The sequence below is a fragment of the Ammodytes marinus genome (genome assembly GCF_949987685.1).
Source record: "Ammodytes marinus genome assembly, chromosome: 15".
Classification (NCBI taxonomy): domain Eukaryota; kingdom Metazoa; phylum Chordata; class Actinopteri; order Uranoscopiformes; family Ammodytidae; genus Ammodytes; species Ammodytes marinus.
The window spans coordinates 16,044,927-16,069,560 of record NC_137219.1 but is presented as its reverse complement, the minus strand read 5'-3'; the positions used below and the strand labels follow the sequence as shown (position 1 = coordinate 16,069,560).

Sequence of the window (24,634 nt, the reverse complement as noted above, 5' to 3'; positions counted from 1 at the left end):
ATCATCAATAAGCACCAAGCAAATATTTTTCCCTCACTTTATCTGAAGCTGCAGTGTTGGAACGGAATAGCAGCAAGGCTCATAATACAGAGGCGTTAACATGATCTTTTCTTCCCACATACGTACAGTGCATTGAGCGGTTAGACACAGCAAGATTTTAAACGCACAAACACGTACACACACTAAAGACATGGAGGCAATTGCATTGACAGATGACAGATGGGAGGTGATACAACTTTAATCTTATTCAGATCTTCCATTTAAGAAGTATCCATACATCATCAAGTTAGTTTCCAACAGTTTTTTTTATTCCTGCTTAAAATTAGTGTTGATAATTGCACCCAATCTAATAAAATAAAAAAATGGACATCACTGAATGCATCTCAACACCACAAAGGATATCTGAAACAATGGACAGCACACATTTGCACGGTAATGAACTCAAGTCATCTGAGGTGGTACATTTCCCATTCTATGCTGTGTGTTTTTATGATCTCAGAGGAGGGTCTGTGTGTTGCGACATTCAGACGAAAAAAATCTATTTTGAGAAAAGTCAGACATAAAATCCTCTCTCAGACATCAGAACCAAGAAGTTCCATGTTAGGAGCAAAGGGATAATTACTTTATCTACAAAGCTTACAATCGACAAAAGACCCTTTTTTCTATTTTTTTTCTCATTTGTAACAGCAAAATACAAGCATGTGTTAAAGGCATCACCTTGTGCTTAGTATGATCACCAGACGTCACGGTCGCATTACTCGATAACTCAAAACCGGTAATGATGCAAGACAAGTTAAAGCTTTCAGTCATTAAGAATGGTTCAATATCTCAGCATTGACATATTTGAGCATCATGTTTTTTTGTGTAATGCTGAAAGAGAAAAACAAATAAAGACAAAAATAAACTACATGGGGAGAAAGTGTAGTTCCCATAGTCACTACAAAGTATACACGTGTTCATACAGTAACTAATGTCAAACAAAAAACAGAAAAAGAAAAAAGTACATCATCTTAAATAAACGGATGTGATACAAAGGAAGAACGAGCCGTGAGAAGCTTAACAGAATAAAAATGTGTCAGGAGTTTTTATCCTTCCACACTGGTTTGAAGACAAATTTGGATATTGTTTCTCCTTTGTTCTGCAAAACAATATACATGATACAACTGTAACATTTCAGAAAACAATAAAAAAAAATCAAGGTGTCAAGAAACCAAATTTTAACATGAAGTACAAACAACTCATAACGTGTGCACATTAAAAATGCCGCTTGGTAAAAGAGATGGTGCGCTTAATTGAGCAATAAAAGGCCATGGATTTCTCAGTCTGTCATGCAAGCCAGAGAGCTAATAAGTTTTTTTTTTTATCTTCAATACATAAATAATTTTTCAACATTTCAAATGTACACTCCTCTAACATAGTTCAATATCTTCATACAACAACAAATTACATGATAAAATATAAACATTATACCAGCACAGACACAAGTGACCTGAATGATTTTTGGCACACCAGATATCCACAGGCTAGACCTACTGTAGTCGATGAGTCAGCTCAGTTTGGGACACACCAACTTGATCCATTTGGATATCTGGATTATGGCCATGATAAGCAACAGCCTACAACAGCTGAAAAAGGCTTAGTGCAAAAACTAAAATGTTGCAATACAGCATGCAATGGAACCTGCAGTTATACCTGCATGGATAGAAACTGTCTCCTTGCCGTTACACGTACGCCATCAGAGAAACAATGTTCAATAATAAGAATTGCTGGAAACTAAGCACACCAACCCCATAGGGTTCTCAACTAACTAATATCATTATAATTATTATTTTTTTTAATATTTTCTGATAGAAAAATAGCTCGACAGCCTTATTAAACGAAAAATCAGGGATTTGCGTCAATAAGAATCAAAATATTCACTCTGTGAATAACCATGAGTGGAAATGCAGGTTTCACACTCAAGTCAAGTTACTCACATGTTCTGGCTGTTCTACAAAGGCCACAGGAACTCTGAAATCCCAAATCTGCTAATGTCCTACGTTAAGTATATCCCTAAAAACTTCCTTTCCACAGACACAAGACAGAACCATTAGAATAACGGAGGTAAAGCAGTGACAGACTGCGAGCTGGGTGAGCGAGTGGTTGGTTCTCTCCTGTGCACCGAGGGAAGGAAGGCACTTCCCTGTTAAAGTTCTCCAGGCTTCTGGTTGCAGTTGGTGCAGACCCGCACAGGGTGGTCCCAGCCCCGCGATGGGACTGGCCTGCGCTCCGGGGAGCAGTCGTCGCACACTCCCTGGCCACAGGCGCGGCAGTGGTGCTTGGACAGCTTGGCAGTGAACTCACGCTGGCAGTTATGGCAGGACAAGATGTCCTGGTCAGGCACCCAGTAGGTAGGACGAGCTGCATCTTTCACTAAGCCTAGGGGGAACATGTGACACAAATACACACATGTAAGTGTGTATTCATTACAGTAGCAGGATAGCTCAGTAGGCAACACCACTGACTTTACTACGGGAAATCAGTGTTCGATTCCCTGTTAAGTCAGGGCTAGTACAGGAAAGGTCCTTAGGCAAGACCCTTAAAGGTAGGGTCAGTGATTCTGCAGAATGCTTGTCGTTCAATTTTTTTTTTGTCAAAAATAATGAATATATATTCACGATCAGCTACTTGTCCATACTGTATGTGCGCTGAAAAAAGAAACTTGGTGATAATACACGGCCTAGGCTCTGTAACCTGGTATATGAACAAAGGGTATGTAAACAAAGGGGGGCACCATAGCTAGAAACAGGCCCTTTACAGAGCCTAGGCTGTGTATAAACACTGATTTTTTTTCAGCACACAGACAGTATGGACAGTTTGCGGATTGTGAGGAGATATTCACTGATTTTGACAACAAGCATTCTCCAGAATTGCTAACTCGACCTTCAATGCTAACTGCCTACCTCCAGGTAAAGGTCCTAAATGACATTTAATGTATAAGGTGAACACTTTCTTACTATCCCTGGTATTCACTTTTAACATTACAGTGCAGAGATTTTAAGGAGCTGTTGATATTTTAGGAAACACGTTTATTCTTTGCTACATATGCTCGGTGGAGATTACCGAACAAACAGGCTGTTCAAATTTGACATACTGTATTTGCATTCCCTTACTTTATACTAAACTAGTGCAGTGCCTGTAGGAAGCAGGTAGTTTATGCTTAAATGTAACCCATGTAGCCTACACATAGGCAGTGTCACAGTCATTGAAATGGCTGTCACATCGCTCGTCAATGTGACTTATGTTCTCTCTTTAATATTTGCTGCGCCATATATAATCCTCTATTCTTTATTAGCAAATCAGCCAGAGACTACTTCATGCCTGTCGTTACTGTGGCCTTCAGTGTGCGCATGTATTCGCCGCCAGCATGATATAAATATGGTGACGTCTACATATTTGGTCCAAGAAACTTCCAAATCAATCAAGGATACACACCTTCGTGCCATGCGCAAGACATATCCGGAAGCTTTTCCTCTACTGTTTGAAGTACACCCCAATGTAAAATAAAGTCCTCGGCTGTCTTGGTTGGGGTATCCATGGAAATGTGGAAACAAGATCGGGATCTGGAAATAAGTAGGCTAATTTTGTTGTGATTGGAGCATAGCTTGCTCTGAGGTATTTCTTTGGGGTGGTGATGGAACGAGTGATTTGCAGTTGGATATCAGGTTATCTAAAACATCTTCATCAATGCCCTTTACCAGTAATTATAGGTCTACAGTCGGCTAATGTTACAGCCTAATATACAGTACCAGTATTTTAATAATAATCAGAGCACTTATGTTTTGGAATAAACAAATCGTTTAAGGTGCATCAAATATGATTAAGACATGGGTGAAACAACAACCAGAAGGTAAAATAAGGTACATGATGTGTGGTATGTATTTGAGTGAGTGAGTACCGCATTTATTCTTGCAGACACTTCCATGTTCTCTCAATCTAAAACACATTTTTGGATAATCTTGATAGAAACGTGTCATATCGGCTGCTAAGAAAATGTTATCACTGGACCGAAGTGCATTCCAGACGTTAGTGCAGAGAGTGTGGAAGCGACAACTCCAGTCGTACTTGAAGAGACTTTCAAGCAGGAAAGCAGCAGCAACACTGACAGTGAAACAAATATACACCAAAGGCGAGTTTACAGCAGGAAGTCTCATAAAACCAAATGAGTAAACAGGGTAACTGGTCATCCGCCTCACCTTTGCACTAAGATTAAACAATATACACGAAAGCTGAAAGCTAATGTTAAACATTACATGGCAGAACCCTTTTGTGTTAGAGAGCTGCCACTGATACATGATGTCGTAGTCTATAAACATTTTTCTTGGCAAAAGTAACACATTTGAAGTAGACTCAGACCATTTGTTAAAAGCAGATGTTTCCTGGCATTTGAACGACTTACAGCAAGTCATCAAGAGACCTGTGAGTGTTTGGACCTTTTACAAGCTCTATTACAAATATTTAATTAGGGCATCCTGGAAATTTTACAAAGGAGGTTTTGCAGGTCTTATTCCTACATGACATCTTTGAGAGTTCAGACTATAAAACACATGACCTCACCCCATTTCCATTCTTACTGTGCATGAGCAAGTAATGCCTCTGCCACCAGAGGGCATTGCATCTATTCACTCACGTTTACTTGGTCAAGTATACTTTTTACATAACAATCCTCTTTAGGCAACACTCACCAAGTGGGATGTCAATAGCAGTGACCACCACTCCTATGGTGTTGGTCACTGCTTCTCCGACCTTCCTGGCCAGGGTTCCACCTTCTTCCTCCTCGAGCTCTGCCTCCACGATTTCTGCATAAAGAAAATATATCTTTGCTGAAGTAGAGCTCACCCCAAATGTTAAAGGCCTACCTTTTTTTAACCCTATATTTCTATTTCTCGTGACATCACAGAAAGAGAAATATAGGGTTAAAAAAAAAACTTACTTTGTAAATATTACTGTGATGTCTTTTACTGTGACATCACAGTAATATTTACAAAGTACGTTTTTTTTTAACCCTATATTTCTCTTTCTGTGATGTCACGAGAAAGAGAAATATAGGGTTAAAAAAAACACTCTTTCTGCCTTTTCTCAGGCTAGGATGAACCGATTTTTTTTTTTTTTTGCACATTTATACTGCATAGGATCTCAGAATTCAATACACCTTCATATTCAAACCGGTGAAGTAGGCCTTTAAACGGCTGCATAAGACAGGAACAGGAGTATCAGGGAACATTTGACATTACAGAGGGCACGTGTACCTGCATATGAAGCTCTCTGCTCGAAGCAGACGTCACAGACTCTGACGGGGGCAAGACCCCAGCCTCTCTCAGGGACGGGCGCAGCTTTGGCAGAGCAGCCGTCGCAAAAACCCTCCCCACAGGCACGGCAGTGATGTTTGGTGTCGTTGTCCTGGAAGACTGCGTTACATTTATGGCACACCTTGTACAAGAGAAAAACAAACAAAAACAGCAAAAACTTGTTATTGACCAAAGAGTTCGACACAACCCAAGGTATATCTAGGTTTTATCTTGTGACCTGCAAGCATAGATTGTGTAATATGGGGCAGAACGCCACAGACAGTAAACATCACTCTGGACATAGAAGTGTTGACTTGGCTTTTGGTGAGCGGGTGGCAGAGGGTGGGGCTGTTTGTGTCACTCACCAAAAGGAGGGAGTTGGGTTTCCAGTAGGCCGGGGCGATCTGATCCGTCAGCCAAGAGGTGACGGCCTTGGCAGGCTTGACACTGAGCTCTGACATAGACTGGGCCACTAGGTTGACTCCATCCAGAAGACGCTGCGCTGCATTGCTATTGTCCTTTAGAAAGCCATCTGACTGCAAAACATAAACAGGTGTTTACAGCACAAGTAGATAAACAGTTAGCTGTAGCCATAGTTATAGGTCTGTGTGATTACAGATCATTAAGGCATAAGGCACACCAGATAAACTAATCAAACATCTTCTTTTTTTTCTTACCCCAGGCCACACATGCTGGATCTCGGTGCGGACAACGGTGTCCACGGGGTCCTGGTTCCCATACCAGTACTGGCGGCTCCGATAGATCACTCCACAGTTGGGACATTCAATAACGTACCTGAAGGGCATAACTCGTTACGTCTCCATCAAAAGGCTAATGTAAATGCATTTGTATCTGAGGCATTATTTGTAATATGTGGGTTAGTTTGAATAAAAGGGTTAAGAGTCTGGAACACCAGTGCTATAATAAGGCTATGAAAAGGTAGCATAAGCATAACCCGCCTGGTTACACACTTGACCCTTAAGGTCCTTCAGCTGCAACTCACCCAGACCAGGCGTATTTGGCGAGACCCAACCATGGAGAGTCTGAGGAAGCTGAGGTCTTAGGGACAACTATCACTTCCTTTCCCCCTTCATAGCAGGCCTAAAGACATGCACAACACAACCATTAAAACATCAGACTCATCGGGCATGGAACAAGAGTGATGGCAAAGTCAATGCTATATAGAGAGGCTTCTTTGCTTACCTTACAGGTGTAAATGCGATTGTCATACTGAATAGAATAACGACAGCGATGCTTCGCCTCATGGCACACTCCTTCTCCAAGGTGGTTCATGCTGTTTTTGCAGCCAGATCTGGGAGAAAAATGTATACGTTTGAATGTTTAGCAATCTGAAAAGGAGAGATTATAGCGGTTACGGTTAACCCTGACCTCTTTTTTTTTTTTTTTTTAAGGCAGGCACTCACCCACAACTGAGGCACTGGCTGGAGCAAGTGAAGTACTCATCGGGGAAGAAGCAACTATGGGCCACAAGCTCACCTGCAATTTCCCCATTAAAGCGCTCACTCAATGCCTGCAATCAAAGACGAGTAGAGAATAAGCTAGAGCCATACAAAACAATGTGTTGCACCTGCTCTTCATACAGTGATATTGCACAAAAAAAACTTAATCAAAAAAAACGTTGTTATGCAAATTGCTTATCAGTCCAGTTTATCGCTCGCTTTACGACAACACACAGGCTGGTCTGAAGCAAGTTTGAAGCAGGCTGGCTTAACATACCTGCAGGGCTTTGAAGATGACCACAGGGGTGCGTGGGGAACGGGTGGCGTTGTTATCCAGGAGCTGCTCCAGTTTATCCTGCAGGCCACGGAAGTCGGTAGGGGGGTTGAGGGTCTGGGTGCCCCAGTACTGGACAGAGCTGAAGGCCTCCGGGAAACGGGAAAGCTTCTTGAAGCGCTCCGACAGCAGCCTATCTACCGACTCGGATGACTTATCTAAAAAACAAAGACAAAGTTGGAAGGTGTTACCATAGAGTGTAATCAGAATACACGGCTTCATTAGCATCAGATACAACACAATACATAAAATACTGTTTTTCATTGTGATGTAAGAGAAGAATTGTGTGCTCATGAAATATTAAAGTGTGAATGTTGCAGCAGCAGCAGCAGCCACCAGTCTGATAAAAAAAGAAGTTAATAAAGCTATGAGAAAACACATGCAGCTCATTCTTTGTTGTTTTCCAAAGTCATACAGGCTCTTACCATAGATCCTTCCAGACATTTCTTTATAGGGAGAATTGCAACTTACAGTGAGTGAGGAAATGCGCCATAATATCAGATCTTTCATTCCCTTCAATTACTTAAATGCTGCATTGCAATGGTGCAAATACTTCATAAATAAACCTGCCTATAAAAGAATATAAAATACACCTGCAAGTTTTGCGAGTTGATTTTCATAAAGTAGCCAAAAAAAATGTAAAATGTTATTTCAATTGTAGTGAGTTGCATGCGTTGGGAAACCCATTAAAACAATGTCCTTAAAGTGTGTGACTACAAGTGAAAAATGGCACTATGCAGTGTGAACAGCTGTCTGTATAGTCAACAAAAGTAGCGTTTGTTGGAATGCAGACTGCTACCTCCAGTGGTATAGACAAAAGAGAGAGAAACACTGCAGGCTAATATTTGCTAAGCCTGTCATTATCTCGACTCTTAGGCTAAGAATGTTGTTTACCTTAAAAGGCACCAACACGTATCCTCAGCTGACACAGACCCACGGCCATGCTGATACAGTGACAATAATGCTCTAATGGAGGTTTTTCGGTAAGATTCAACATTGCGCTTTGACCTGTGTAATAAATGTTTGATAGATGAAGTCATGGCACGCCAGCCAAAAACAAGAGTGTGAAGATATTCTACCTGAACCCAGCAATTTAGTGTGGACCGTCTCATGGAAGATGACCACTGCAGGACCCAAGGTGGACAGCGGGACGTCCAGGCCACAGCGGGCCGTAGTGGCCTTCAGTTCCTTGGTGAAATGCCTCAGGTACGCCTCCGACGCGTCCCCGAGGAACTTAAACAGGTCGTCATGGAGACGGTCGGCATGGGTGCGGTAGATGATGAGGTCGGAGATGGCGAGCACTTTGAGCAAGAGGCGGGTCCTCTGGCCCTGTTTGGAACTGTTCCCGAGCAGCCCCTCTGTGTCGATGACCACCACTTTACGGGTGGGGTCGAACGCCGCCCACACGCCCACCGTGCAGGACTCCTGTGTGGGAGAAGTCTTGAACACTTCTCGGCCCATGAAGAAGGTGTGGTTTAGGGTGTGAGATTTCCCCTCTCCAGTGTTGCCAAAGATGGACACCACCTTCAGCAGCTGGTCGGGTTCACAGCTCAGGCGCTTTACGAATGAACTGTCATCTTTTACCTACCGAAAAACAAAGGAGTTATTTATTTACACAACAAAATGTACAGGCTTTGGATTTTTTGTTGTTGATTTATTAGGTATTTTTGAATGTGTTTCTATTCAATGACAAACGTCAATTTTGCACGACTCACCTGCATTTCCTCATTCTCATCCACCAAGAGGAAACTGGAAACCTTCTCCAGAAGTTTGGCTCTCTGAGACTTGATCTCATCTGCTATTTGGACAGCGGGCGGGGCAGGAGCCTGGACAGCGATGACCTCGGCAGGTGGTTTGGGCGGTGAAGGGTAATATGTGAGCTGGTGCTTCTTCTTGTTGCCTCCACTGTGGGTGCGTTTCTGACAGTCTTGGCACATGTTCACTTTGCAGTTCTGGCAGCGGACCACGGACCTATGGCGTTTGCCACTGTCTCCATTTCCTCCTTTGCAGTTGTCACAATAAGGGACATGCCCAGGGCCTATCAGAGCCCGCTCGTGGTTCTTCAGGCGCTCCTGATTGTGGAGCTCGAGCTCACAGCGCACACACTGCAAGCTTTTGCACTGATCACACTCGAAAGCAGCTTCCTCAGAGCCACCACATGCATAACTCTCTTGACATATTAGATTAGTATTGACTCCTTTTTCTGAAGATGAGCCATGGCCACTCATCGTTTCCTACGAGGTAAACTTCAACACAGATGCACTGCTTACTTGAACACCCCTGACAACAGCACCAGTGATTTCCAATAAAGTAAGTTAAATAAAAGTTTGATGAGAAAATGCCCAAGATGCGTTAATACTGACAACTAAGGCGACCAAATACAGTGACCCAAACAACTTAAAACAGATACATGGTAACAGGGCTGCTGGTCCACTGACTGTAACAACTAAGCTTCGGCAATAATACAATCTGTTAAAGTATTTTTCGCAGCATTCATTTCAAACACTAAACGGGTTTAACAATGTAACAGTAAAGCAGAAACAGCTGCCTCCTTTATCTACACCTGATATATCTATTGCTATTTACCACCAACAGTTAGCTTGCTCGTGTATTAAAGTTAGCATTTAGCTGCAGCATCACATACAATATATCCACGGTTAACGAATAAAACTGAAATAAGACAGATACTTATGCAGGCAGTCTATCCCAACCGAGACAATGAGCTGTCCCTGACAAGATGAATGTGCAAATGTTGATGCTAACAACAGGCTAGCTGGCAAACTGACCCTCAAACAGCTCGCTGGGCAAACTCGGGGGATAATTTGGCAGCAAAGCGGCAATACGTGGCTTGCGGTTAGTTGGTTTCGACGGACGGTTCAACTTCATCCGAGGAAAAAGTGTAATTAGCGAGCCCTAACAGTTCATAGACGTCCTAATAAGCGGCTAGCCTCCGGGCTGTCAATTGAGCTACAACAACATAGCAACAAAAACAACAGCCAGTCTGTGTCAAAATCTCGGATATCCGCGGACTCTTTTACTTTACAATTGCGGGAGGGAGGAGGCAAATCCGCGCGAGTCAGTTTAAAAAGTCTTTAAAAAGTGTTATGTATTTGAGTCTTTCCGAGCCGTGTCATTGTTTTGTTCTTCAGCCCCCTCCCTGGCAGATCTCTCTAGCTACGTTATTTTGTTGCCAGGTCAGATCAGCTGATCAGATTATTTTCAGTCACAACAGGGTCAGGGGAGGGTGAAGAGCGGAGGCATGACGGGAAACGTAGTTCGACAACAGACTGGATGCGCCCTGAGCGAACCATGGAGCGAACCTACTATATATGGAGCGAACCGACAAGTTCTGGGAAAACCCTGCAAACATCTTCTTATTTTTTCAGTTTTTGCTATGTAATTCAATTAATTAAACTTTCGAACGAGCACTTCTATACAATTTAAGTTTATACAATTGTATATGTAGCGTATTTGAATGAATTAGGCCTAGTCTTTATCTTTTTCTTGTTTAGGGTGTAGGCTATTACATGCAAATAATTGTTGAAGGAGGGGAGAAGTTTTTACTCTTTCACACCCAGTGTTTAACATTAGCATGTTAAGAACTCAAACCAGCTTAACCTCCTCGACTTTTGCTGCCTGGAGGCGCAATAAAACATCACCAACAATTATTAGGGTGAGGGTAAGTTACTATTACCAACAACATGAAAGACAGAAACATAATCACATTACTTTGAAAAATGGATGGTATTTGTAGTAACTTTGAGTTTTTTCTCTAAGCTATACAAATAAATAAGATTTAATAAGATCTTGAGTTGGTGTTGCAAATTGCAATTTCATAAATATTATAATTTGTAATAGGCTAGATTATGTATGATATGACAATTGAACACATAATTGATCCCCATTTTACCAAAGGAAATTCCATGTGGGTGGGTGTTTTAAAAGTAATTGTTGTAATGTTGCCTGAGTATAAGCTTTCAAACAGGGGACGGATTTAAGGGCCCACTCACACTAGTGCCACGGCCCCGTGCCAAAGCTCATTAGCATACTAAAGTCTAGAACGTTTGGCTAGTGTGACCACGCCAACTGTATTCCAGCACGGAACAGCCCCTTGGCCACGGCACACCTGGGAGAGGTGTGCCGTGGCCAAAGTACAGATGCTAATGAGATGACACGCGCACAAGCAAGCGCACAGGCGGCGTTCCTGACGTGAATTTATTAAGGATGCATTGTCCGTTAACGTCCGCTGCCTTACTAGTCGGCACCAGAATTGCCCACCACTTGGACTTGTAGCTATAATGTGTGAGAATTAACGTGTGTGTAGGCCTAGGTGTGGGCTAATAAAAGAGGGAGAGAGCTAATTAGGTCGGCTCAGAAAGCAAAGCAAAAATGTTTTCGTGTTTACTCACGTTCGTCAGATGATTTTTTTTCTTTTTCCTCCCGTCAGCTGTCATAACTGCATTTACGCATGGCGGTGGAGACGCACCCAAAACAACACACCGCGGCCCGGTGATAAGGAAACAGTAGCCTACGCTAAGGTTTAACAAGAAACTTTATAAAGACACTTAAAAAAACGATCTCTGCCCATACAAAAAGTTCTGACTTGGATTTGATGGAGCGATCGATGTGTACAAAACCATCCGGATACATAGCCTATGGTCTGATGACGGGCCGTTATATTAATAATAAACAGCGTGCTGCACAAATATGAGACTGTCCACCGCGACCTATTACGTCAAGGCTACATTTAAAAAAACAATAGCTTAAGGATTCTCGTTGCTCTAATGTGGAAGTGGAATATTTGATGCAAATTTGGCCGGATGAAAATATTCACAAACAGTCGTATAGCCTACAAGACTACGCTCCAAATCCTAAACGCGCACGGTGCAAGTATGCCCAGGCCACGAGCAGTGTGAGCACGGGCCTGCGGGGGGAGTGGGGAGGGGGGGGAATCGTGCTGAATCGTGCTGAGCACGGAACAGGCAAACGGCACTAGTGTGAGTGCGCCCTAAAAGGCCTTTGTCTTGTAAAGTAGGACTTAAAAGTATCAGCAGGTGACCATTTGTTCCAAATGGCACTTTGTCTTTTCCCTCCATTTCTTCTCTGTCAGTACTTTCCAATGCAGGATCCACAGACTGTATGTTTTCGGACTGATCAATTAAGCAATCCTTGAAACACAGATTCAAAGAAAATACATCAACTGGCAGTGTAATACAGCACTGTAATGCATTTATTACAAAACAAACAAACACACAAATATGAACAACAAATAAAAAATTAAACCAAGGAAGAGCGAGAGTAAAACAAGAGCAGAATATGTATTCTTCATAGTGACTTTTAGAAGGTTGTCACAGGATGATCTTAAATTATGTTGTTTCAGTGCACAATGCACACTCAGAAAATGCATGATTTGTTCTAGAAAATCTCCAAAAAGACTGGGTCCACCAAGGATAGTGCGTTCAATCCACTCTTTTTGAGTCCACATCAGATGAATCTGAAGATTTTCCTCCATCCACAATCACAGAAGGTCTTTAAGCGTTTAAGAGGGCTGAGTTTTTTCGATTTTGTGCTTGTGTTCTTGTGCTGGACGGCGGCGAATACAGCCGAGTCAAACACATCTTTGAGGTTGCGCTGTGTCAAAGCCGAGCACTCCACGTAGTCGTGAGCCCTTATCCCCCTTGCCAGCCTTCTGGCCCGGCTGAAGTGCACTGGTTTTGTGCGCCGCTGGTCCAGATGAATGAGGACCTCCACATTGTGGCGAAGGTCAGCCTGAGTTCCCACCAGAACGATGGGAGAGGTGGGGTTGCCAGCACGGATCTGTGGGATCCATTTGGTGGTGATGTTGTCAAAGGAGACAGGGTTGACCAGGCTGAAGCAGAGGATGAAGACGTCCACATGGGCGTAGCACAGAGAGCGAAGATGTCCAAACTCCTCCTGTCAGATCAAATTATAAAGAATATTAGGAGAAAAGGACTTCCACTGGCATGTTCAAGAAGATTTTAATGAGGTGAGGGATCTTAACCTGTCCTGCAGTGTCTATCAATTTGATACGAGTTGGAATTCCATTCACGTGAACCAAACCTGGAGGTCAAGTAGAAGAAATGAAACATCAGTATTATTGCTGATTCAAGCAGCCACTCACCTCTGAAGATCAACCTTCACTCACCAGTGAAAACATCAAAAGCTGTTTGTCTGTAGTCGCTGTTGTACCCGTTGAAGATGTAACTGATGACCATGCTGGTCTTCCCCACGGCTCCATCACCAACCAGCATGCAGCTCAGTTCTTCCCTCAGTCTGTGAGGTCTCTGACAGGCCATCTTTCCTTAGATTATCACTCCATTATCCAAGCAGTTTGAGGGAGAGAGAAAAAAGAGTCCATGCAGGAGTGCAGCATTGGGCTACTGTAAAACACGTCTTCTTCTCCCCCTGGGGCCCGTTGGTGCCAATAAAGGCCAGGGCAAGGGACACCTCGATTTGAAAGAACAAAAGGCGCCCAATCAGATGAGTGTGATGCCCCCAACACACTGTCCGTTTCCGTTTGATGCAGATTAATGTCACTCCCACTGAAACAGGCCTGGGCCGCTGGTAGAGATCATCTGATTTGACCTCTGAATGCATCATGATAAAGGAGGTAAAGTAACATGGATTACACGTTAATCAATTATTTTAGGTTCCCGAGAAAGAACGCAAATTAACGTGTTAGAGAACACTTAAAAAAATCGAAAGTGATAGGCTATAGGCTTATATTATATAGGTGACTTACTGTAATGGGAGATCCAAATCGTTTTTTTTTCTTGAAAAAAAAAACTGTATGTATCGGGAAACTTATTTTTCAGACTGATATGTCAAGTTAAAAATGCTTATCTGATCTTCTGCGCACATTCAATGTGCTCAATAATTGAGTGTTATACCTGTAATGGCCCATAGAGAGAGATGTTGCTCCAGCAGCGGCGTTTGCGTGTTGGTGCCTGTCTTCCTTTGCGCTTCATCCTGAATCAGCGTTTAATGTTCTCCTTGTACGTTTCCTGCTGCAAGTTGCTATTAGTATGCTACTGAACCGACTACAATTTTCCAAATATTCACGGTTAGTTTATGTGTTGTAGGCCTACAGTGGCTGCAGTGTTTCTGGTTTAGGCCTACAGGTGGAAACGAACAGGGGTGTTTGGCCTCGCAAAAGAGGTGAGTTGTTGGCGCAGCTTTGGAGATAAACGCCCCCCAAACATCATATCTCAGCACCTTTGCTATAACAGCCATTAATTATCTGCCCTCACGTGGTTGCCACCTTGTCGAATTGCCACACAATCATCAAACACCATAAATTAAAATGTTCTGAAAGCACTCAAACGCAGCGTTATTCTCCCATGTAAAAGGGCACAGAGCACAGCTGAGAGGGCATTGTTAGACTGTCACCAGCTGCAGTTTATAGCAGAAATCCCATGTGCCATGTTTCATCCTGTCGTTTCAGGGTGACAGGGTTCATAAATAGACAAAAAAAAAGATTGACTGGAAATAACAATTGAACTTTGGTTAACATTCACTTGCAGATACGCTGCACAACTGCTATCACTAATGATAATCGTAATACCTTAATAAACAATAACAATCTGCACTGTGGGTCCACTGGTGCAATGAATATGGTGCAGCACAACATGCACACACCGTTAACTGTGAACGTCATAAACGTATACTGTTGTCTTTACCCTAGTACAGGGGGTTTCACTGCCATTATCATTAGTAGGCTATCACATTGAACTTGTTAGGAATTTGCTCCACACTTCCTTCATGCATTTGAATTGCTTTTGCAGGTGGAATCACCGAACAACTTAATGATTGTGCTGAAGAAAGACTTGATATAAGGATTTCAGCTTTTCCTCAGTTCCCCTTCTCACCATCACAGCTGTAGTGCAGAAGCACAGTACCAGCATTGAAATTGGTGTTTTTTTAGAGTTTGGTTAATGTTTGACGGTGAAAATACAGCTTTAAACAAAGTGTTGTTCCTTATCTGTCTGCGCCTGCAGGAAACCCTGCAAGCATTGTGTTGTAAGGCCTCTGCTTCCTGTTTGCCGTTGTTTCTCACTAACTCGTTCTTTCTTCTCCCTTTCTCTCCCCCCTTTTTCCCACCACCTGCGGTGTGAGTGATACAGTTTATTCCCCGTGGTAGGAGGACAACATCTGCCCCCACCCCCTGCCTAACCCCGGCACACATCATGTTGCCAGCTCGGCTCCCATGCTGCACCTCTGGCAGCTGTGAGTCACAATGCTGTTCCTTATTCCAAGGTAAACGTCAAACACAGGAAACGGTCTTTAAATATCTCTACATCCAACGCTTTCTTTTTCCTGTAACAGCCACTTTTATCATCGCACATCAAGCCGTGAGCTGCTCCTCAGTGCCAATGCAAATAATGTGCAATGTCTGTAACTGCATGCAAATGTGGTTGCAAGGTTTTCATGTACCTTAACTTGTGCAGCAGGTGTCAGCAGTACGCTTGTGACTTAAACTGTGGCTCAGTGCCAATAGATAGCTAGTGAACTGGGATGCATAAAGCCAACTTGTTTTGCATCTGCATTCACACGCTCTCTCTCTCTCTCTCCGTGCATGACGAGACATGCCGAAATGTATCCTGACATAGATTCATAGAAGTAATCTCCTTAGTAAGGGTGTGTCAGTGTGTGCAGCTTAAGCCAGGGCCCCAAATATAAACACGTCACCACTCAAAATTCATTGCACTCGTGTTGAAAGCCTGACTCTCCTGTGAATTTATACAAATAAATGGCTTAAAATGAACTTGAAATTACCTTGTGACATACCATTTGCTCAAAAGTTAACCCAGTAAGTGAATCAAGTTCCTGTCGCATAGAAAATCGGACAACAATGGTGAAATCTGCCAGATAGGTGTTAAAAGATTATGCTCCTGCCTAAGCCAGAGATAAGCATGGCACACTGTAGACAGACACGGCAAAAAACAAGTGGCTGGTGCAGAGATGAAGTGATAAACAAGCCATTTGCATAACATTTTCCTGCATTATGTCTCTTTAAGTAGATATCGCCTCTTAAGTGGTGAGGATTAGAGCAGGATAGGCACTGCCATCACCCCAAGACCTCATCCTCATTTCCCTCTCCTTTAGGTGTTAGGGTCACACTCTCACGTCATGTATCTGTTTTATCTGTGGTACTGTTTGCAGTGTGATGTCAAAGGTCCTGACCTGCTTGAACGTGACACAAAACATACCCTGGTTTGGATTCATTTCTATTGTGTGCCTATTGATGACTCAAAGCACAGCATGTTCTTGTAACCCCTTAACTGATCCACCACATGGCCTGTTGTGCAACTTAATGTTACAAAACCCAAGCTGAGAATTCCACATTCCAGACGTTTGGCGTATGATTACACAGCATGCTGTCAGAGCAAAAACAATGCTAAAGTCTGCAGCCTTGCTAACTTGTTGATATAATGGTAAAATGCCCTCAACAACAGAGCAAATATGCCAATGTTTAGCAGGTGTAATGTTTACCATGTGCACAAATTCTGTTAAGCATGTTAGCATGCTAAAACTCACTAAGTAGCACTAAAGATATTTCAGCTAAAGCTGATGTAAATTTAATTATTTTTTGCAGATATTTGGTCATCAACATAACAAGTATAGTAGGCCTGCAGATTAAAAGTTTGACCTGATGATGGCATTAGATGAGTTTTAACAATTGTGTAACAATAATGAGGGGACCATGAGTGTTCAATGTTTATTGAAAAACATCCGACAACTGACAAACAACCAATGGCTGCTGAGATATTTTCACTGGTTTGAGCTTGAGGTGTGGAGTTTCCACTCAATGTGAGAGTCATAATGTGTTGCTCTGCAGTTGATAAGCATCCGAATACAGTCGGCTTCCCAGGTTAACTCAAATTCTAGCACCTCAGTCACTGCACCAAATGATGCCCCCCCCCCCCCCCCCCCCCGCCTCCCAGTCAACTCCCAGTTGACCCCTAGTTCACATTATTGACTTACGGTTATTGCAGGAAATCATAATATACTTATCTGAACACAGTAATCGCGTAAATCTAGATATTTCTGCTTTGCCTTTTTTTTTTTTTGATCAGTGCATTTACAGTTAATCTGAATTAATATTAGAACCAGAATTGTACAGTATAATATGCATCTGAACCAGCTTATGGTAAATCATAATGTCCCAATTTTTTAAGTAAAGGCTCAGTGTTTTGGGGCCTTTGTTGGCCAGCAAGCATCGCTGTCAGTGTAGTTACTCCTGCTCCATTAAACCCTGGCAGGGGTCGAGGAGCAGCGCAGTAATCCTTCTTTACCCTCCAAAGAGCATCACAGGGGGGCTGCCCTCAGTGTGCCCTACTCCAAATGATTCAAATAATTATTCTTTAATTCATCTGCATGGTGATGTGACCATGGGAACATGCACTTAAATTAATTAATTGATTTATTTAAAATACATCTAAAGTCCCCATGAAGGAATTTCCTTAATCAGCTTCTTTTAATGGAATGGGGTACTACATGGAATTGGAATGGGGGGGGGGGGGGGGGGTTAGTTTTGTTTTGGTTATTTCACATGAGAAATTTTCTGGATTGCTGTTTCACTTTTCTCACTTGAAGAGGTCAAGCTATTTTGGAGAAGATGGCATCACTTATTTTGATGCAATAATAATCTTCTTAACATTTGCTAAGAAGTATTATGACATGAGAATGACGAAATTGTGTGGTTTGTTTGTTTGTTTGAATATGTTTATAGGCCACAAGTCAATCAGATTTGGCCAAACCATACCAAAACAAGCCTGGTGAAACGCGAGCATATCAACATCCCCGGGTATCAATGGGATAACATGTCTTGGACTAGACTTACCTTTGAAAAATTCCACCACATTTTCGGAGTGAATTTTTTGTGCCAAGTTGCCAACCCCTGCCAAGAGTTAAATAAGAAGATCGATACTCCTCTCTCATCTGTTCCTTAAAGGTGCTACGAGGAACTTTTAAATATTTCTGAAACAGTCTTGTTTTTCATCTGATGATCATAAATTACATGTAACAGCAAACAACAGTGCAGGAATGCTATTTTTATATCGTTTTTCTTAATGCCTTTGTCATGGGTCCCTCACTATAGCTGGCATAGTAAAAACACTGCCGCTTTTGTCCAAAGGGGCTGCAAGAATGAACCAAAACTGAAGGTTCCTCGGAGCACCTGATAGGGATCACCCTATGTTCCCCAGTTTTCCGAAAAAGGGTCCTATGTTCCCCGGTCGCAATAAATACTGGGGAACATAGGACCCTTTTTCTGAAAAAGGGTCCTATGTTCCCCGCAATTCGGGTCCTAATAATATTTAGAAAGGGCTTCATCTTTCCACCATAATTCCCATAATTGCCGAATTGCATGACATAAGCTTTCGCTGATTTAATTCATCATTATTTTACAGTAGATTACAGGGTTAGTGTTGCCCGCTAGGGTTAGGGTTATGGGGTAAGAGGGTGGAAACAATAACAGACTGGGGAACATAGGGTCATGGAAAAAGGGTCCTACAGTGGAGGAAAAAAGTATTTGATCCCTCACTGATTTTGTAAGTTACAATGAAATGAACGGTCTATAATTTTAATGCTAGGTTTATTTTAACAGTGATAGACAGAATATCAAAAAGAAAATCCAGAAAATCACATAAAAAAAAAGATATCAATTATTTTGCATTTCATTGAGTGAAATAAGTATTTGATCCCCTATCAAAACATTGCTTAGTACTTGGTGGAGAAACCCTTGTTGGCAAGTACAGATGTCAGACGTGTCTTGTAGTTGATGACCAGGTTTGCACAGCTCAGGAGGATATTTGGACCACTCCTCTTTGCAGATCCTCTCCTAATCTTTAAGGTTTTGAGGCTGTCACTTGAGCTTCAGTTCCCTCCACAGATCTATTGGATTAAGGTCCGGAGACTGGCTAGGCCACACTCCATGACCTTGTTGTGCTTCTTCTTGAGCCACTCCCTTGTTGCCTTTGCTGTATTTTTACGGTCATTGACGTGCTGGAAGACCCATCCATGACCCATTTTTACAGACCTGGCTGAGAGAAAGAGGTTGTCACCTATTATTTCATGGTACATGCTCCCATCCATATTTATATAATGCCAAGCATGGAGGTTGAAGCATTATGCTTTGGGGGTGTTTCTCTGCTAAGGGGACAGGTGGACTTCACTGCATCAAAGGAAATATGGATGGGAGCATGTACCATGAAATAATAGGTGACAACCTCTTTCTCTCAGCCAGGTCTGTAAAAATGGGTCATGGATGGGTCTTCCAGCACGTCAATGACCGTAAAAATACAGCAAAGGCAACAAGGGAGTGGCTCAAGAAGAAGCACAACAAGGTCATGGAGTGTGGCCTAGCCAGTCTCCGGACCTTAATCCAATAGATCTGTGGAGGGAACTGAAGCTCAAGTGACAGCCTCAAAACCTTAAAGATTAGGAGAGGATCTGCAAAGAGAAGTGGTCCAAATATCCTCCTGAGCTGTGCAAACCTGGTCATCAACTACAAGACACATCTGACATCTGTACTTGCCAACAAGGGTTTCTCCACCAAGTACTAAGCAATGTTTTGATAGGGGATCAAATACTTATTTCACTCAATGAAATGCAAAATAATTGATATCTTTTTTTTATGTGATTTTCTGGATTTTCTTTTTGATATTCTGTCTATCACTGTTAAAATAAACCTAGCTTGAAAATGATAGACCGCTCATTTCTTTGTAAGTGGGTAAACTTACAAAATCGGTGAGGGATCAAATACTTATTTCCTCCACTGTATGTTCCCCGGTCACATACAAAGCGTGGAACATAGGACCCTTTTTGGGAAAAGCGGGGAACATAAGACCCGGGGAACATATGTACGCTCCCGAAAACTGCTAGCCAGACTCTCCACCCATCTCTAAAGCTCACTAATCCTCACTATTAATTAACCCAAACAAAATATGTAAATAAAAACAGCAACAACAAAACCACAGTGCTTTATAGGTGTTAGTACAGAGCAAGGCTAGCTGTTTCCCCCTGTTTCCATTCCTCGTGCTTTGCTAAGCTAACCTGCTACCCGCGTACGCTTCACATTTGCGTACAGGTTTGAGAGGGAAGAGAGGGACGTACATTTCTAACTCTCCACATCTAATCATTTAACTCTTACATATTTATCAAATTGTGGAAGCTTTCCTTTAACAATAACTAAATAATAAATGAATTATTGTTTATGTCAACACACTTGTCATGAGTAGCTGTTTAGGAAAAGTAGAACGCAAAAGGGGTGGGATTCCAAAAAATAAACTGAGGAGTAAACTGCATTTCTCTCCATAAGGTGTGTATTTCTCCTGGCTATGGAACCAAGGTGTTGCTCCACCTTTTATAATATACTATAGGTGTATCACTTTGTTACAGTCCTGCATGTTTGTGTCTATGCATATCTGAAATATTCAAACCCTTCCTCACTTTTTGTCATTGGCGTGTGTAGCTGATGACCTCACAAGTCTTGAATGTTGATGTTCTGTCAATTCACACAAGAATTGAGGTCAAAGGATCACCTGAGGTTTGCTCTTTCCAAATTCCGGTCAGGGCAGGTGGCAACCATTTTGCTTTTTTGTACGATTTATTGTCCGTTCTGTTAAAGCGGATATGTTTTAAAATTTAAACCATATCCGCTTTAAACTTTAAATGAAAAGCTAGCAGCACACATGTACTGTAAATACATATCCAAAAAAGCCTACCAACGTCTTAATGTTTAGTTTAGATGCATTACGGGGAACTGATAACAATTTTCACAGAGGTCCTACCCTTATTTGGCATTTGAAGCTAATTTGTTTTCGCCTTGTTTCAGTTTCAATTGGCTTCACATCAATCCACGCACATGCTGTTACGGAGTCCTATCAGAATATATTTAAACAGGAAACCCAGCCGCAATTGGCTGATAAACATGAGAACTTGACCTTTACTAAGGGATTATTCTTTCCAAACAAACTCAAAGTGTCATTACTTACCATTAAAAAGGGTTGACTCAGACTGAAAATGAAGTGCTGTGTGGTGATAAATATAGATAAATATGTTCCCTTTTATTGCATGAGTGTAGCTAGATTGGAACAGAACGTTACGGAGATGGGGAGTGGGCAGAAGTTTAACAATGTTAAGGGACATTTTTTCACTCTGAAACACGAATGAAGTGAGATTTCCAGATTGAACAAAGACACTGCATGAACAAGAACGACAACATAAACTGACATCATAATCAGCGATAAAAGACATTTGCAAGCAGATGGAGGCTATAATCATAATGTTGCCTCTAAAATAATACAAAGCAGCGTCAGTAGTTGAGAGTGATATTGCCACACAAAGCCTCTGGGACTATTACAATGACTCTGCAGCTGCTTGATTGTGTGCCGTAGTGGTCCCGCCGTAAAACGGCATTGATATCGAAACGTCTGTGAGTGTGTGGGAAACGGGGCTGCCTTTCCTGTTCTTTGAGAGAAAACACTCCAGAATAAAATGGCAGGAAACCTTCAGGGCCTTTTGATTCAGGCTAAGAAAAAAACGAGTCAGAGTAGGAGCCCCCTCCCCCTCATAATGTCAGGGTCGTCTTTAAAGACAAATGTCAAAGTCAAGCGTTTGGTACAGAAATCATATGTGAATGTCCCTACTGGGTTGGCTAGACCTGACATATCACACAGCAAGATGCAGGTCACATATACAATCTGGATTGCCCAAGTACTAAGGGCAGTTTTGATTATATATCAAACTTGTGTGTTGTGCTTACTGTTCTACTAGACTACAGCTTGTATCTGCCAAGAGGGGTTGCTGGAGCCTCATCTGTAGTACCTCAACTTGTCCCACCCCATCCAAAGCACAGGTCCATTTAGCCTTTTCTCAAAGATTCCCCCTAGAGTGAAATTTATTTAATCAAACCAGAGTTTCTTGACGTCCCCGTTGTTTTCCTTTGCTGTCACTTGTCAACATTTAGCCACTGACTACACCTCAAACCAGTCCTGGCGTGGCCCTTTCAGTGGAAATTTCTTGCAGTTATTTTATGTGCTGACATCAAGATATGAAAGTTACGTCATTCACAAGTAAGGAGTTCATGTGTCTAAGACATTGACTTGCCCAGTTATCATGTAGAATATATGCAAACATGGTGAGTTATTTTTCCCAAAACAAACACTTGTCCCTCCCTGTGCAATGTGATTACTAAACACTGCAATGAAACCCTGTCTTATACCATTGCTTTGCCCAACTGACTTGGAATCAGAGGTTTCCAGATTCTTGTGAAAAGCAGGCCAGGCACTGCTAGCTGCCCTACTTCAAAATACCATTGTCAGGTGAAATATGCTTTTAATGAAGGTTAAGTCCGGTCTCATGCCTCTGACACTGTTAAACTGAAAGGAAAACTGGGACAATAAACCTCTGGGCAATTTTCCAACTCTTTGGCCCTGAATGCAACTATGGCAACAGGAATTCACAAATTTCATTGATGATTGCAGAAGCTGACACTAATTTTATGAACCACAGAAGCCAAGAAAGGCTAATTTCAAAGGAACAATTTGATTTCTTGGGAGGTATATTCACTTTTCTTGCAGAGAGTTAGATCAGTATGAAGCAGGAGACAGCAGCTACCTTCAGTATTAAGATGGAAAAGAGTGGGTAATAGTTTGTCTCTCTCAGTCCAAAAGTAACAAACCCCTCTTACAAGCACCTTTTAAGCTACAATATCATATCTTGTATGTGTCATCAATAAAACATCACTTGGTTTGACATCCGCATGTTGGGGTGGTTACACAGTTAACATGCCAATGTTAGCATTGTCAGCCTATATCGCCACGCTATAGTCTTGTCATAAAACAGTGAGAACAAAGTTCAAAAAGAAAGAAAGAAAAAGTCACTGTGTTCCCCACATTGTCCAGAAAATTGTGGCATATTGCTTGGACAGCTTTGAGGAGGATCCTTGAGACCATGTCGATCCTTTACCAAGCAAACACAAATAGCAACCAGGCTGCATACAATTGCAAATTCCCTCTTTATCGGAGCTACTAATGGAATGCTACATGGTACAACCATAGATAGTAAATAATATGGATGTAGCATCCGGGCTGACCTCAGTTATTCACACGGCATCCAATAATCCTGGTTTGTGCGCATCGCCATTTTGTGAGGGGGAGGCAAGGCAAGGCAAGGCAAGGCAAGTTTATTTATATAGCACAATTCAGACACAAGGCCACTCAAAGTGCTTTACAGGGGCAAGATTAGAATACATAAAACACATTATAAAACATTTAAAAGCAAATAAAAGAAGCAAATAAAATGAAAATTGCAGGTTAAAATTGAAACAAAAAAGTCTTCAGACTCGATTTAAAAGAGCTGAGAGTTGCAGCAGACCTCAAGTTCTCTGGGAGTTTGTTCCAGATTGTTGGTGCATAATAACTAAAAGCTGCTTCTCCTTGTTTAGTCCTAACTCTAGGGACTGTAAGTAGACCTGTTCCAGACGACCTAAGGGCTCTGGACGGTTCATAACGTATCAGCATATCAGTAATGTATTTTGGCCCTAAACCATTTAGTGCTTTATAAACCAACATCAGTATTTTGAAATCAATTCTTTGAGTGACTGGAAGCCAGTGTAAAGACCTCAGAACTGGGGTAATGTGATCTACTTTTTTGGTCCTAGTGAGGACTCGAGCAGCAGCGTTCTGAATTAGCTGAATCTGTCTGATAGATTTTTTTGGAAGGCCAGCAAGGACACTGTTACAGTAGTCAAGTCTACTAAAGATAAATGCATGGACAAGTTTTTCTAAATCTTGCTGAGACATAAGCCCTTTAATTCTTGATATGTTTTTTAGGTGGTAGTAGGCTGATTTATTAATTGATTTTATGTGTTTCTTGAAATTCAAGTCGGAGTCTACAACAACACCAAGATTTCTGGCTTGGGGTGTGGTTTCTAACATAACGGATGTAAGCTGTGCGCTGACTTTTAATTGTTCATCTTTGGCACCAAAGACAATTACTTCAGTTTTATCGTTGTTTAATTGAAGGAAATGTTGGCACATCCAATCATTGATTTGTTCAATGCACTTACTCAGTGCCTGTATCGGACTGTAGTCTCCTGGTGATATGGTTATGTAAATTTGTGTGTCATCTGCATAATTATGGTAGCATAATTTGTTCTTATTCATAATCTGAGCTAGTGGGAGCATGTAGATGTTAAATGGAAGAGGGCCAAGAATGGAACCTTGGGGGACCCCGCATTCAATATTTGTCCACTCAGATGTGAAATTGCCTATTGACACATAGTAGTCTCTATCCTTTAAGTAGGATTCAAACCAGCTTAGTACAGTTCCAGAAAGTCCAACCCAGTTTGCTAGTCGATCTAGTAATATGCTGTGGTCAACTGTGTCAAAAGCGGCACTGAGATCCAGTAAAACTAAGACAGAACTTTTGCCACTGTCTGTGTTTAAATGGATGTCATTGAGGACCTTAACCAGAGCAGTCTCAGT

The 24,634-nt window shown here is 42.0% G+C and overlaps 2 protein-coding genes across 2 annotated transcripts; both read right to left on the bottom strand.

The window, feature by feature from the left end:
* Positions 1–274: 274 nt before the first annotated feature.
* Positions 275–10,152, bottom strand: LOC307261568 (zinc finger FYVE domain-containing protein 1-like). Its single transcript, XM_080042146.1, has 11 exons — positions 8,837–10,152; positions 8,201–8,705; positions 7,065–7,279; positions 6,752–6,858; positions 6,531–6,639; positions 6,331–6,428; positions 6,005–6,122; positions 5,693–5,863; positions 5,289–5,469; positions 4,725–4,838; positions 275–2,418 (listed from the first exon to the last, which is right to left on the bottom strand). Exons 1-11 carry the CDS (start codon positions 9,347–9,349, stop codon positions 2,186–2,188), a joined length of 2,364 nt encoding a protein of 787 aa, XP_079898272.1. The 5' UTR covers positions 9,350–10,152; the 3' UTR covers positions 275–2,185.
* A 2,453-nt stretch (positions 10,153–12,605) lies between these two features.
* Positions 12,606–13,438, bottom strand: LOC307261709 (rho-related GTP-binding protein RhoV-like; the record flags this gene model as incomplete). Its single annotated transcript, XM_080042287.1, has 3 exons — positions 12,606–13,055; positions 13,144–13,202; positions 13,288–13,438. The coding sequence occupies 3 exons, from the start codon at positions 13,436–13,438 to the stop codon at positions 12,606–12,608; spliced, it is 660 nt and encodes a 219-aa protein (XP_079898413.1).
* Positions 13,439–24,634: the final 11,196 nt, after the last annotated feature.